Source organism: Alligator sinensis, unplaced genomic scaffold, assembly GCF_000455745.1.
Source record: "Alligator sinensis unplaced genomic scaffold, ASM45574v1 scaffold177_1, whole genome shotgun sequence".
In the NCBI taxonomy this organism is placed as follows: Eukaryota; Metazoa; Chordata; order Crocodylia; family Alligatoridae; genus Alligator; species Alligator sinensis.
In genome coordinates, this window is record NW_005842269.1 from 1,343,634 (window position 1) to 1,357,859 (window position 14,226).

Below are 14,226 nucleotides of genomic sequence, written 5' to 3' on the forward strand. Positions count from 1 at the left end.
AGTTAAATCTTACTATTTTTCAACTTCCAAACTGCTTCTGGATACAAACCCCTGCCTATCAACTGTGCCCAAGCAGCTGGTGAAAAAAAAAATTACTTGTTTCACATAATTTGATCATCTTCCCCCTTTCCAAGCCTGTTTGTCCTATACCATCCTGTCATTTTTAATGAGTTTGCAACTTTTCTGGGATTTTAGTTTATTTTATTTGTTTAATGCCAATATAAAACTTAGCACAAAGTTATCCTGTTGCTAACATGAGTTAATATGAATTAATTAGAAAAACTGAGGTTAAATAAAAAACTCTTTGAAGAACTTATATCTTGGACATAAGCAGACAAGAAACTTTTGCATAGCATAATCTGGACTATATTGAGTATATCTGAATAATTTTTGTGTGCATTACTTTGTTGTGAATTTCACAAACTATGCTACTATTTAATGATGATGATCATCATTCTTGCATCACTCCAAAATTGTATGTGTATTTTACGATACAAATAAAATAATATTTTATCTGCCCTGAAGATCTTAACGTCATTTGCGATATGCCTCAAAAAGAGGGCCTAACAGAAATCAGAGAATGGCATTGAGAAGAACAAAGTATATGCTAATGAGCTCCCTCTAATTACTCCCTCGAGTACATTTAGGGCCCTGCCTACCGGAATGACAAGTTCGATCCCATTCCCTATTTAATTTAAGTGCACTGTTATCTCTAGTTGTTTTAATGATTTTATTCCCTCTGTACTATTACTGGATTTATCCCACATGTGATATTCCTTGAAACAGGAAGGGCTTCTAAAGGCGATGTGTGCCATTCAATACGCAAAAGAAAAACAGACCAAAACCAATCAAGTGAGACAAACAGTATTCAAGTACCTTTGGTAAGCAATGCAACTACAACAGGTATTCAAAATAGTGGAATGTATGGCCAGCCATAAGAACTATACTTTTGTTCACTTATACTTAATCAAGAAGCACAGACTGCTTTTATTGTAAAAGAATAAGTTTTTAAAGAACTACTTAGTAACTGGGAAATACATGCACAGAGGCAGAAATACAACATATTGTGGTCTGTTATCATTACAGTCCTTTCCTGACCAGACACCTGTAGACCAAAAATGGAAACATGGAGAGTCTAATATCCATGATGACAGTTACCCAAAACACAAAATCATAAATGAAAATTTGCTGCAGACAAACCCGAAGGACCTGCTGGAGAAGGTTAGAGAAAATGGGAGATAAGTGGGTCAGTTCTTTACTCAAGGTACATTGATGTAAATCTGGAGAAACTCGTTTAGTTTCAGTAGAGTTGCTCCAAATTTACACAGGTACGGTTTAGAGTGGAATCTGGATTTTGTGCAGTTTAAAGGGACATCAGCAAAGGCTTTCTGAATTTTAAATATTTTAAAACCAAACTTTTAATAGAAGCTATAGCACAATAGAAATTTCCAATACTCTTAAAAATCTAATGGAAACAAAGCAAATATTTTAAACATATGTATAAAAAAATCTAATACTGCATCTATGCAGTATCTGAAACCTTAATGTTGCAGTCCTGAGGACACTGGTGTTCCTCATGGGAAAACGTGAATTATCTGTATATGGAATCATAACAGCACTTAGATATAATGTGCTACATTGTCAAAGTGTGTGCTTGAAGTATTTTATGTACACTACTAATAAGCCATTAGTTTAATTTTGTTTTGAACTCTCATTATGGGCAAATGAACCAACTCACTTTGAGAAAAAAGGTAGACAAGTGTGGCTCCATCACGAACAGTGCCTTCAAAGAACTTTTATTACATGAAACAGTAAATTATCTGCAAGATGAAGTCTAATGCATGAGGGAGAATCTCTCTTTAAAAAGTCCTCAAAAGCAGGGTACTGTCTAAGACATTATCTTCTAAAATATGGTATGCCTGAATGACTAGCCAAGGGGGTCTAGAAATAGGTAGGATTATTAGGGCCACAGGCACAATTGGCTTCATTTTTTGTGAAAATGTGGTTAACCCTTCAAAAATGTGGAAATACTTGGACTAAAGGAGTGAACTGGGGGTTAGAAACTGAATTCTACTCCCAGCTCAGTCACTAATTTGGTGTGTGGCCTCTGGCAATTCATATAGAGCTCACTTTTCAACAGAGCTCACTTTTCATTTAGGTACTTGAATGAAGTTGCTGGGTTTCAGAAAAGCTCAGCACTTGTCAACTCCAATTATCCTTTTGGGAGTGACTTCAGCTTCAGCAATATACAGATGGTAGGTCGCTGTCACAGTGGAATTTGTTGCGTGGTATACTCATTTTCATATGGACTCCTTTACTTGCCCATTTAAAATCCATTTATTTCCACCAATCTAAGAAAAGCTTTAATTCTATCCAGATTTACCTGGCAATTTATCATGAAGTACTCAAAAACACATTAAAGTCCTTACAACCACTTGTCAGCTTTATAAAGCGATGGACACTTTTGAAACACCTCAGTAAGAAAGCTTCTGCTATAAAACTAAAGTCATCCTGACAGGTTTGTTGAAAGCTTTTAAACCATTTTTGTGCTGTGAGCTCCAAATCTTTCATGGAAGGGTAATTTTCTGGTGTCAAAGTAAATTGGTGTTACAGATTCATCCAAGGTTGCTATCTAAGATAGTGATAGAGTTTCACCTTAATGAACTTTCTATCCTGTCAACATACTTTATACACCTGAATGTATATCCCAAAGAGGTTTTTTTATTGACAATGCTGTCAAGGTTATAGAGTTGTCATAGCTCAGCCTCAAACTGGTCAAAGAGGACTTTAACCAGGTAATTGTATAATTACATTCCCCACTGTCCCTTGGGCATACATTTAGGATGGTAACTGACAGAAGCAGAACAATTTCTGATACCAAGTTTACAAAAGTTTTGATAAGACATGGGCAAAAGGTAATTTTGTGTTCTTCTGATCAGCTTTTGGAAGTACTAGTTTCTTCCATCTGAAGTCATATGACTTTCTGCCTGTCTTACCTAGCTGTCATTAACTCAGACTTTCTAAACAGCAACTCACTTTAATTGGTGCTTCCTGACTATCTCAGAATTTCATCCATCCCAACTGGACCATGACAAAGTTTTGATCCAAAATTACAACCACCACAAACTCAATATTCTCTCAAATTCAGCTCATTGCAAGTGTGAAACGTTTCAAAAGCAAAAATCATATTAAACACCCCATCAACTCAAGCACTTCTTTTCAGTTACATTTTCACAATGAAATATTTACAAACTTATCCAGACAGTTTCCAATTAGGGTGATAATTTTTATGAAGCTTCCAGTTTTTCAAGTTTCCTGTCTCTTTTTCCGTCCTTCAAACACCAACTGTTACTCCCAGAAGTACAGAAGACCAAGTGCTACCCCACAAAGGTAGAGATTGGTGTTTGTGGACCTTGTAGTACAGGCTACAGCACTTGGGTTTTTTTGTTGATAAATCACCTGCAATGTAAAGTAACTACTTTCTCATCCTCTAACATGTTTGTTGTGGTTTGAGAGTCTACTTGCACAACCTGGTTGAAAAATACTTAATTGGCTTTGTAGAAAATTTTTGGGGGGAAACAATATTTTCTTGGGATGTCTTGATATTTTTTTAATGGAAAAACAACTTTTGGTTTTGGTTTCACTTTTCTCTCTCGGTTCATAATTTCTTTCTTGTTCCCTCCTTTTTTTTCCATTTTGCCACTCAAGCTGAAAAAGGAAGAAAAACCAAAACATTGGCATGTTATTTTTCCACCACAAATGTTATGGTAAAATTTAGGAAAGAAAAGTCATCAAAGCTTTTTTTTAAACTACAGCTCTTTTAATTAAAATGCTTTGAATTTAAAATGTTGCCCAGCTTTAATTTCAGATGCTCTCAAAGAACACCAATATGATTTTGACATCTGTTTTTTAAAATAAACCTGAAATCATAGAATCAGAAGATTAGAGTTGGAAGGGATCTCAAGGAGTCATCTAGGGCAGTGCTTCTCAAAATATCTGATGTGGCAGACCGGCAATTTTTTTTCCAGCGGGCCAGGGACCAGTGCCCGGTTCAGCCGGTGGCAGCAACTGCGTGTAACAGCACTACACAAATGCATGACCAGCTGTTTCTTTCTCTTTCCTCACCTTGCACGACATGACGTCACCTGGAGTGTTGGAGCGTACGAACTGTGGCACTATGACATATCAATGTAATGCTTCTGAAAATATATTTCTTTCTTTCCTGGCAACTCGCTGCGGACTGGCGAATATATTTCTTTCTTTCCTGGCACCTCGCTGCGGACCGACGACCAGTGGCTCGTGGACCGGCACCGGTCCGCAGACCACCACTTTGAGAAGCACTGATCTAGGGCAATTCCCTGCTCAAAGCAGGACCAGCCCCAACTAGATCATCCCAGTCAAAGCTTTGTCTAGCCAGGTCTTAAAATCCTCCAAGGATGGAGAGTCCACAACCTCTCTGGGCAACCTGTTCCAGTGTTTTACTACCCTTCTAGTGAGAAAGTTTTCCTGATATGAAACCTAAACTTCTCTTACTACACCTTGAGACCATTGCTCCTTGTTCTATCATCTACCACCACTGAGAACAGTTTAGCTCCATTCTCTTTGGAACCTCCCTTCAGGTATTTAAAGGCTATTTAAAGACTGCTATTAAATCCCTCCTCAGTCTTGTCTTGTCTTCTCCAGACTATATAAACCCAGTTTCCCCACCCTCTCATAAGTCATGTGCCTCAGTCCCCTCACTATTTTCATTTCCCTCCACTAGACTCTCTCCCATTTGTCCACATCCTTTCTGTAGTGGATGATCCAGAACTGGACAGAGTACTCCAGATGTGGCCACACCAGTGCTGAATACAGGGGGATAATCGCTTCTCTTGATCTGTTGGCAGTGCTCCTACTAATACAGCCCAGAATGCCGTTAGCCTTCTTGGCAACAAGGGCACACTGTTAGCTCATATTCAGCTTATTCACTGTAACCCCCAGATCCTTTTCTGCAGAGCTGCTGTTTTGTCAGTCAGTCCCCAGCCTATACTGGTGCAGGGTCATGTTGCTTGTCTTGCTTTTATACTTTATTTTCATAAAGAGCCTTTTTCCCCACATCCTACCATTTGACACATAGGTTTGCTTTATCATTCTTAGAAGGAAAATACAGGAAATTGATGAACCGAGACTGATAGCTGTTTCCAGATGGAGCCTGCTCAGAATGCAAAACCAGATTATGGAGTTTTTTATATAGTCTTGAATAAAAGATCACTGAAGTCAGTTTCCTTACTATTCCAAGCTAAAGCTGCTCTCTCTCACTCCACAAGCATTTGTTTTGCTAATGGAATATGTAAAAGGCTGTCAGGATTTGTGGGGGGATTAAACCAGAAGCAGCAGCAGGACTACTGAAAAGCAGTCATTTTAGGACTGTTCTAAGAACAAGCATAAAGCAGTGGGTGGGATGCATGGTATTCTTTGGACTGAAAGATGCTTTCAAACTTTAAATTATCTTAATTAAGGAGTATGTGTTTACAGCAGCAGAGCCAACACTAAGGATGCTTCTTCAAAAGAAATAGAAAGAAAATGATACACCTTGTGCCTCAGGGGACAGTTTTGCAATCATGCTGTGCCTAATTGACGAACATGTTGTGCTGGCACTAAGTCCTCAAAGATTTCCTAGCACGTCAGCAAATATGCTAATATTCATAGTTGGGGTTGATGTTACTTGTTTCATGGCAATTCTCTGGAACTGTGGTAAAGCAGTGTATAATTTGATACCAGGAATTCGACCATAAAAGTGGTCAGACAGGACACACTGTTATTTGCAGAGGCATTACCTTCCTGACAGATTTGGATTAGTGGTGATGGACTGAAATTTTAAAAGTGAAAAATTTAATGGAGAAAGGTTTAAAACATGGAGCTTTGTCATTATGGGGGGAGAAAGGAGCAGCGAAACCTGTTGTGATTTCAGCTTCTTCAGTAACTGTTGCTTACCAATGAGAAGAAACAGAAGAATCCAGCCTAAGGTAATAGGTAATGGGCATTTGTTTAGCTTTTATGCTGCAACCTTTCATGGGTTTGCCGTATGTTTTGACTTAGGTGTTGTATGGAATAAACCGATGACAGAAAGGGGGAAGAAGCCAGCTCAGTCATATGTAGTGTATGCAGTCAGTTCTGTATGACACGTTTACTGGATTAATCATTACTTGTATTCCACATAATTTAAAAGAGGCCATTTGAGAAGCAGAAAATATTTAAGAAAAATATATACATTATTAATGCTGTGAGCTCATACAAGGTTTACATTTTCATTTAATAGGGCTATTTCAAAGGTTTCTTTAGAACCTGTCAGCAAATTATAGTTTTTTAGATTCCCAAACTATCCATCCTGTGGTTTTCACTAAGGTTTTGTGGTCTGCTAAGGAACTACCTTTTGTAAACAGCTTGATTTAATAATTTGACAAAGAGGGAAATGTGATCTGTAGAAGTCCTGATGAGTCAAAGCTATCTGAAATCAAATATTTTGCCTTTGAGAAAACTGTTTTAAGCATTTAAATTTAAATACAGCCTGTTAGTTTCACTGACTTTCTGTCTAAAGGAACATAATAACGTGAACCCTCATTCACGAATAAGCTACTCCGGTTTTACACTGGAATAGCTCAACTGAAATATACAGTAGTAAATCAGGACCTGGGTCTTTAACTGTGAAGATTGCAGTGTTTACAAAGTTGTCGAGACAGAGAGGCAGCCATTCTTCTCATCTCAGCCTTTTGTAAAGATACCGTGGTAAGGATGGTAAGTGCAATAATGGTGAACCTGACCAACACAGGGAAGACATGTTTCCTTGAGTTCAGCATTTCTTGCCAACCCCCAATTCAGCTCATCACAGACATGATGAGTGGCAAAAAATATAAGCTTGCACTTCTGTATGATTTCATGCCTCAGTGAGGTTCAAGAACATCGTAGACATTGCTTAGGAGGGTTGAGGATTCCTCTTCATTTTCAGCCTCCTTTGCCTGCTGCCTAAGTCCCCATGTCTTCTTAATATAATTAGGTGCCACACTGCAGTCCCTCCCTGCTATTTCTGCATCCCAAATATGTGTACCTTTTCCTAATTCTACTCCCCCATCTCTCATCACTGTAAATTATGCCTCTTGGCATAGTCATGACTTTGGAGCTGCTATTTTGTTTAGAGTACTAGAACAGTCCTTGAAAACATCATTATGGTTTTGAGAATACTGTTGAACATCAGTTTAGCAAACCAGGCCCTCGTACAGACATTCAGTTTCTGCTGGGAGATTCACAGATGTTCAGGCCTTTTCCACCCAGGGTAAAAATGGTCACTGCAGGAAAAAAAAACAACCTAGAAACAACCAGGGTTAATCACTCCCTGGAGAGTTTCTCCTGAGAAAGCAAATTCTGTATGTGCCATGTCTTTTCTCAGAAGAGAACATGGTCCTCCAGCATTCTCCCCTTGCCCCAACACGTCACTCACTGGACTCTGCTGCTCCAGCAGGAAGTAGAACATCCTCTTAACAATCCCCACATTGTGCTGCAGGGAAACGCAGGCTGACCATGGGCAGTCTTGGTCAGCCAGTCAGGGCTGCCCTATGCACTGCTGTCATCTGTCCCTGGGCAGACTAAGGGAGCCTGCAGAGCAGAATGAGATGTGTGGTCAGGGCCCTCCCCTCCCCCCAGCTACATAGGGTTACTTACCATTGCCAGCTCTCCATTCTTCAGGGACTCCGCACTTGAATGTTTGTACATGTGACTCTGGATAAGTTTCTCTACCAGAAGAACAAACTTGGGAGAATTCTTCCAGATAATTTGAATGTGTCTATAGCCCAGGCTCTTAACTCGCCCTATCTGTGTGTCTCCTTGGAGTAATCAAGCTGCTGAGCACTTAATACCACTAGCAGAACAGAGTTTAGCAATTTTCTTAACCCCCATTTTGAGCCCCTTGCTTTTGAAAATTATTTCCTTCACCCTCTCTGTGCCTGAGTTTTCTCATAGGTGAAATCATGGAATTTACCCATCCTAATAAAGTGCTTTGCAATCTGCCAGTGAAAGGTGTTACAGAACTGCCAAGTATTATGAATGTATTGCTGTTCACTATAAGCAGGTCCAGATACTAACAGTGAAACACATTGACAGGAAGCGCTAGGAGAGCTGATGGTTGCCAAATAGGTAAAGTTTTATGAATTTTGCTTTCATTCAGTCACATCCTAAACTGGTACAGGAATCTTTAGAACAACAGTTCATGTGTTCAGTAACCTAGTTAGCAATTCTGTTTCAAAGGAGCTGGGTTTTGTTGGTGTTTGTTTTGGTTCATTTTTTCCAGGTAAATCGTAGAATTTACAGGTCCTTTGAAAGTTCTTTAAATATCAGGTTATTTCTAATTTTGCGTAGATTAAGAAGTGTATTTACTGATCTTCATATATTACAGCAAATGGGACAGAAGTGGTATTAATAGTGCTGCTTGGATTCTTTAGCAACTGATCTCACCACTCTCTGGGGCCCATTATTTTTAATTTTTCTGCTTCAGGCTGTTTTCTGAGTGGCAGCATTGCATTTTACCATGCAGTTCAGTTATCAAATCCATATTTACATCCCTCAATTTGCACCAGTCCAATTATTAGGCACGAAAGGTTCAATTCATTGTTGCTGCTCACCTTGTGTAGCCACTTACATCAGTGCAAAATGTGTGACCATCTGTGTATGTGCATGCACATACATATAGGCATGCAGCTTGGGTGTATTAAATGCTTTCAGATTAAAACAGAAATAACTCATAGCCACTTTGAATTGGTGAAAATGACGGCATAAGGTGGAAGGTGATAATGGATGAGCTCAAATGTCAGAGAAGAACACAATTTAAGGGGCATTGAAACCTAATTTTAAATCTTCCATGGAGCAGATGGTCCTTGCCTGGAAAATGAGAGCTAGATGGAAATCCTGTTTGTTTTTTAATCTGTTTACTGCTTTTACTGATGGTAATTTTACCCCATGGTCAGATTGGTATGGACTGTGCAGGGTTTTTGGCCCTCTACCTGAGATCTCTTGAGCGTGTATTAACAACCTTGTATAGACAAAAGACATTGGCTGCCATGGTCCCACTGTTTTACCTGTGGCAGGTTAGGATGTTATGCCTTGTGTTGTGTCAGGGCTGACTGTAGTTTTACTAAGAGGTTAGATTATGGATTTTTGTAGAATGGTTTGCATAGGGACGATCCTCCCTCAGGAAGGGGGTTGGACTAGATGACCTCTGGAGATCCCTTCTATCCCTAATTCTCTATGATTCTATGAATGGTTTCTGCTCACTGGATTTCTGAACTAGGAGTCCTTGCTCACTGGCTCCCTGTTTAACTTCCATAATGACAATGATTATGTTTGACATAATCATTTGTTCAGAAGTGGCTCACTGAATTTCTACCAGAATCAAGAGCTGTCCCTTTCCCTCCAATGAGAACAAACGATGTCTAAAAAAACTTAATAGAAGAAGGAATAATAATGTCTACCTGAAGAAAACCATGAGATTTTCAGATATCTGAACATCTCTTTTTTAATTCTAAAGAGCCATGTGTAAAGCCCATGAAAATGAGCTAGAATTTGTCCTTGTGTCTGGATCTTGGAGGAAGGCCATCTTTTGTAAATAAAAATGTTCTGTAAGTAGCATCTGAGCCTTATAGGTTCACAGGGGCAGCATTCCTTAAGAATATATTTCCAAAGCTTCTGTTTAATCTTTCACACAACTCTGCACATGAAAAAATAGGAAACTGTGCCTCTTTTGCGGCAGTAGCTTTTGTTTTTGAAAACTGTTTTACAGAGGAAATGTGACAACGTTTTCATCTAACTGAAGACAGAGCTTGTCCACTTGGGGAACATACACTTATTTGTCCCCATAACTTGCATTCCCCTGATGGCAAAAGTTTGTTTCTTATCTCTCAAGCTTATGTTTTATACTGCTGCACTATTATTGCATTAGTAATGTTCTTTTCGGAGCCACTGTTTCTTTAAGGTTAATCTCAGGAGCAATGGTTTTATGTCAGGGCAGAAATCTAGGAGCTAGGAGCTCTATCTTGGCTCTTGTGTGTGACCAGGGTGAATCATGGTATGGCTCTATGCCTCAGTTTCCCCATTTAGAAGATAGGAATAATAATACGTCCCTACCCCACAGAGAGATAGTTGGGCTTCATTAAGATGTTCCTGTACTGCTGCGATTAATCCCATACAAATATGTGTAAAACATTTATGAATCTGTAATACATAGTTTGTGTTTTCTGCAATACTCTTTTTCACTTAACTTTGGGAGAGTCAGTTTTATTCCAAGAAGGTACCTCTCACCTGCTGTCTTTCAAATGTTGCTCTTCATAATAAGCAACAAGTGCTGCAAACAAAGTGAGTGGATAGACAGCACGTGCTTTTTGATCACCTGCCCTGCTGCATGCACTTGATGTTCACATAGAAGTCCACATGGAAGGATGGTTCAGAAAAAAGAGCCTAGCAGACTTGTAAGTGAGGAAGTTGGCTATTGTTTAATATAACAGCAAGACTTTTATGTATATGCAACACAAATATGTTACAGCAATTGGGGCACTACACAGATAACATCCAGTATCAAAACTGTATTTTTCACAGTTAAAATATATGCTGTATTTATTTGTTGCCAGATGACTTCATTATCAAATTACTCATAATTTTTGGATTCACAAGTGAGAGTTAAGATTTACAGTGTAAATGCATACATCTGCATGTCTTTGTGCACACATTTGTTTGTGCTTATTTGAAATTTGACTCATTTCATTTATGATGTTACCAGTGTTTCAAATTTGACTCATTTCATTTATGATGTTACCATTTTTGTTACATTTCTTTATTTGGCTTCACTTTATATTTTCATGTTCTTTGAAAATGGTTTGCTGTAGTATTAGAACATGTTCGTTGGTTGGAAACTGTGTGTTTCTTTTGGAAACTGGCTGTGTACTTTTTGGTATGAAATTTAATTTTGGCAGTGTCTAAATTGGCTTAGAGAAGCTTCAAGCTTAAAAATAGAAAGCTTGAAAACAGGAGAGAGACTGCCAGTTGCTGAGTGTGACATCTTGTTCCTAAGGCAGGTACCTCATGGACTATGTATATAACAGTGTTTGTAATCAATAGGGACACCATGGGGATTGCTTAGATCTCTGAGACTATGGAGACACTTGCTTCCCCTCTGACAGTTTTGTCAGAGAATAATTTTGAGAGGATGAGTAGAGATGGTAGGAAAACAGTCGAGTGGCTGTTGTGGGTGAATGTAAATGTTAAGTTTGAAAGATCAACCCCTCATTTTATAGCAAATGGATTTCTGTGTATGAGAGCTTTGAAATAAAGATTAATAGGCTTAGGTGGTAATTTGTGTGCCCTGAAAAAACAGGATTGTTCTTTGGTAACAGGTGAGGGAATGACTATTAATTATACAAGATGGGCTGTTCTTGATTAATTATTCCTAGCATTATGTTTCCATGAGGAGTCTCTGAACCATTACTGATCCAGGCTCTCAGAGGAAACTGTCAACAACCTTAAAATAGAATATGATTATTATTATTAATCATTATTTGTATTACATATTTATATTGCATCATAAATTAGCACAGCATTAATGAAAATATGATCCCTGCCCTACAGAGAATAGAACTTGAAGCCCTGATGTAACCTGTATGGAATCCAGTAGAATTAAGCCCTAAATTATGAAAAGAACCACAAAAGACAAAATAAGGCCCAGGGAAAGAAGCAGCAAGGTTGTTTTCAGACAAATGAAGGCAATATATTAGCATTCCTCTGAAGCAGGTGTATTTTTGCAATGTGTTATTAGAAATTAGACCCAGTATTGAATATTTTGAAACTTCTCTGTGACTATTAATAGAGAGAAATCTCCGAAACCCAAGCACCTAAAAATGTGTTGTGTGAATAGTGGAAATGAATCATATCCACCACTGGTGACAAATTATACAGTCAGTTCTGTTTATAGACAGCAGATGCTCCATTCTATCCGGCTTACAGAACCAGGGCTAGATTGAAACAGGCAATTCTGTATGTAGGTACATGTCTGAGATATTGTCATGGATTACCCAGGGGAGTACATGTCTAGGATCCTCAGCCTTATACAATCTCTTGGGCTACAACAGATGTCCTATTTGTCTCAGGAGAAATCGTTTTATCTGGACTAAGTGCAATAGTTCAGGTGTCCATGTCTGTTGTCCTGGGACAAACCCTAAAAAGGCTCATAGGAAGTGTTAACAGTTTGTCCTGGGACATCACAAAGTGCGTCTGAATGGGTGTCCCAGGATTGCATCATTGAATCAATGCCAGAAAAGTGGCAGTGCATTCAGCCACTCACTAAACCCTGATTGGAAGGGTGATGTATGTATATGCCAACGCTTTGACTTCTCTGTTCCAGGACAAATACAGGCATCACTTTTCCTGAGGCAAACACATCTTTTCCTAGCCTTGGAGAGCCCCCCGAAGCTGCCAACACACAGCTTGTAGAGTGGGTGAATCCTTGGCTTTGTGGACTCTAAGCCCTAACCTTTTGGTCCCAATCCTCCTGGTTATCTGTGGCTCTCTCGAGGAGATACTTTTGGGCTTATCTCCTAGAGAGGGCTTTTACCTCCTCAAGGAAATGGAATGCACCAAAGTCAAAGCAAGTAGCTGTTCAGGTTCAGGGGTTGGATCAGTGGTGCTATGATGGGTCTTCATATACAAATCTGTTCATTTTTGTCTTAATGCCCTGTTCCTCACAAGTTCACTCTTATACTACCCCTACTAATAGAGCATTTTTGCAGTTCCCACAGGTCCACCTCAAAGCTACACTTAACTCCTTCTTTCTCTGTGTACAACATAGTCAGGAAACTGAGGCATGTAACATTATTGTAACATAAATACATTTAGCCCTAGAATATTACAAACACCACCATAATCTGTCACAGATACCAGTTAAGGATCTACGTGAGGGATCCCCACATTTAAAAGCCCTTCTCTTGGGGAACTGCAAGAGCTTCCCCCTGAGTGTTCACCCAAGTAGACATATGACCCCAAATGAGGCAAGGATATGTGCAGATCAGAGATTTACTAATGGGCGTGCAGCATACTGCCCCTCCAACTATGGGTAGATGGGGGCGAGGTGTGGCTAGAGCCCTGGGAGCAGCAGAGGACCCTGGGGAGCCAGGCAGAGAAGGCACCCAAGGCACACAAGGGTGGGACATCCAGCCCTGCCAACACCTCTGCCACGGTCCCAGGCTGAGCTGGGAGTGTGGAGGTTGGGCCAGTCACTCCTGCCCCACTTCATCTGGGGGCTGAGGAGTGGCTGCATGGGATGCCAGACTTGGCCATAATAGCAACAGTGCACAGATCCTTCCTTCCACTGCCTGCTCTCTGCCTGCCCTTTCTCATCCTCCCTTCCCTCCCTTGTGACCCTTGTAGGCCAGAAACAGGTGGTAGAAGAAACTTTCACACCATCACCTAAGTCCCCAGCTGAGCCCAGCTCCCCACACAACTGCTCTTTTTGGTGCAGGCAAGAGTGGATTAGGAGTTGTTCTAAGGCTCCCCCCATGCTTATGTCAGTCAGGGACACCAGCCCAGGTTCAATGAGAGAGATATGCAAGGGAGGGGCAGGCAGCGAGCAGACACTGGAAGGAGATGACTGCACTGACACTGCTCCCTGCTGAGCCTGGCACCCTGCAGAGCCACAGCCTGCAGCTGGAGTTGCTCTAGGACTCCCCTTGCACCCAGATCAGCTAGGGGCAGCAGTGAAAGAGGGGTTCAACCACACCACTGTCCCTTTCCCCTGTTCCCCCCAGCATGCCTCCTGTCCCTTCCTGGTCAGGGAAGAGATGAAAGCATGTCAGATCCCATTGGAAGAATTCTGTGACAATGGAGCTTTATGCCATTCCCAACTTTGACCAGTAATTAGATACCACAGTTTGGTCCTCAGGGCTAGGGACAGACATTCAGACAGCCTGAGCCTGAACTGATTCAATCTTTGCAGGTTAGTCTAACCTGGCTAGGCTAAACTGATTTGTAACTGTACAGACATCCCAGTAATGTTGGCACATGCCTTCATGGCTCATGTTAGAAGCTGGGGGGCACTAGAGCAGCCCTCCCTTCCCTTCTACAGTGCTGAGCTGACAGGGGGTGGGGGCTGTCTAGGCCCCAGCTTGATGCTCTGATTAGGGAGGTGTTCCCCCCCCCCCCCCCCCCCCCGACAACACA

At 40.4% G+C, this 14,226-nt stretch overlaps 1 protein-coding gene across 1 annotated transcript in view; it reads left to right on the forward strand.

Annotated features, from left to right (window-relative positions):
* The first annotated feature begins 5,823 nt into the window (after positions 1–5,823).
* The window catches only part of DYRK4 (dual specificity tyrosine phosphorylation regulated kinase 4), a 43,415-nt gene continuing 35,012 nt past the window's right edge, over positions 5,824–14,226 (forward strand). Inside the window, exon 1 of the mRNA XM_006027819.2 lies at positions 5,824–6,005. Coding sequence (XP_006027881.2) covers positions 5,910–6,005 — 96 coding nt within the window. The 5' untranslated portion in view covers positions 5,824–5,909. The remainder of the gene's footprint in view (positions 6,006–14,226) is intronic.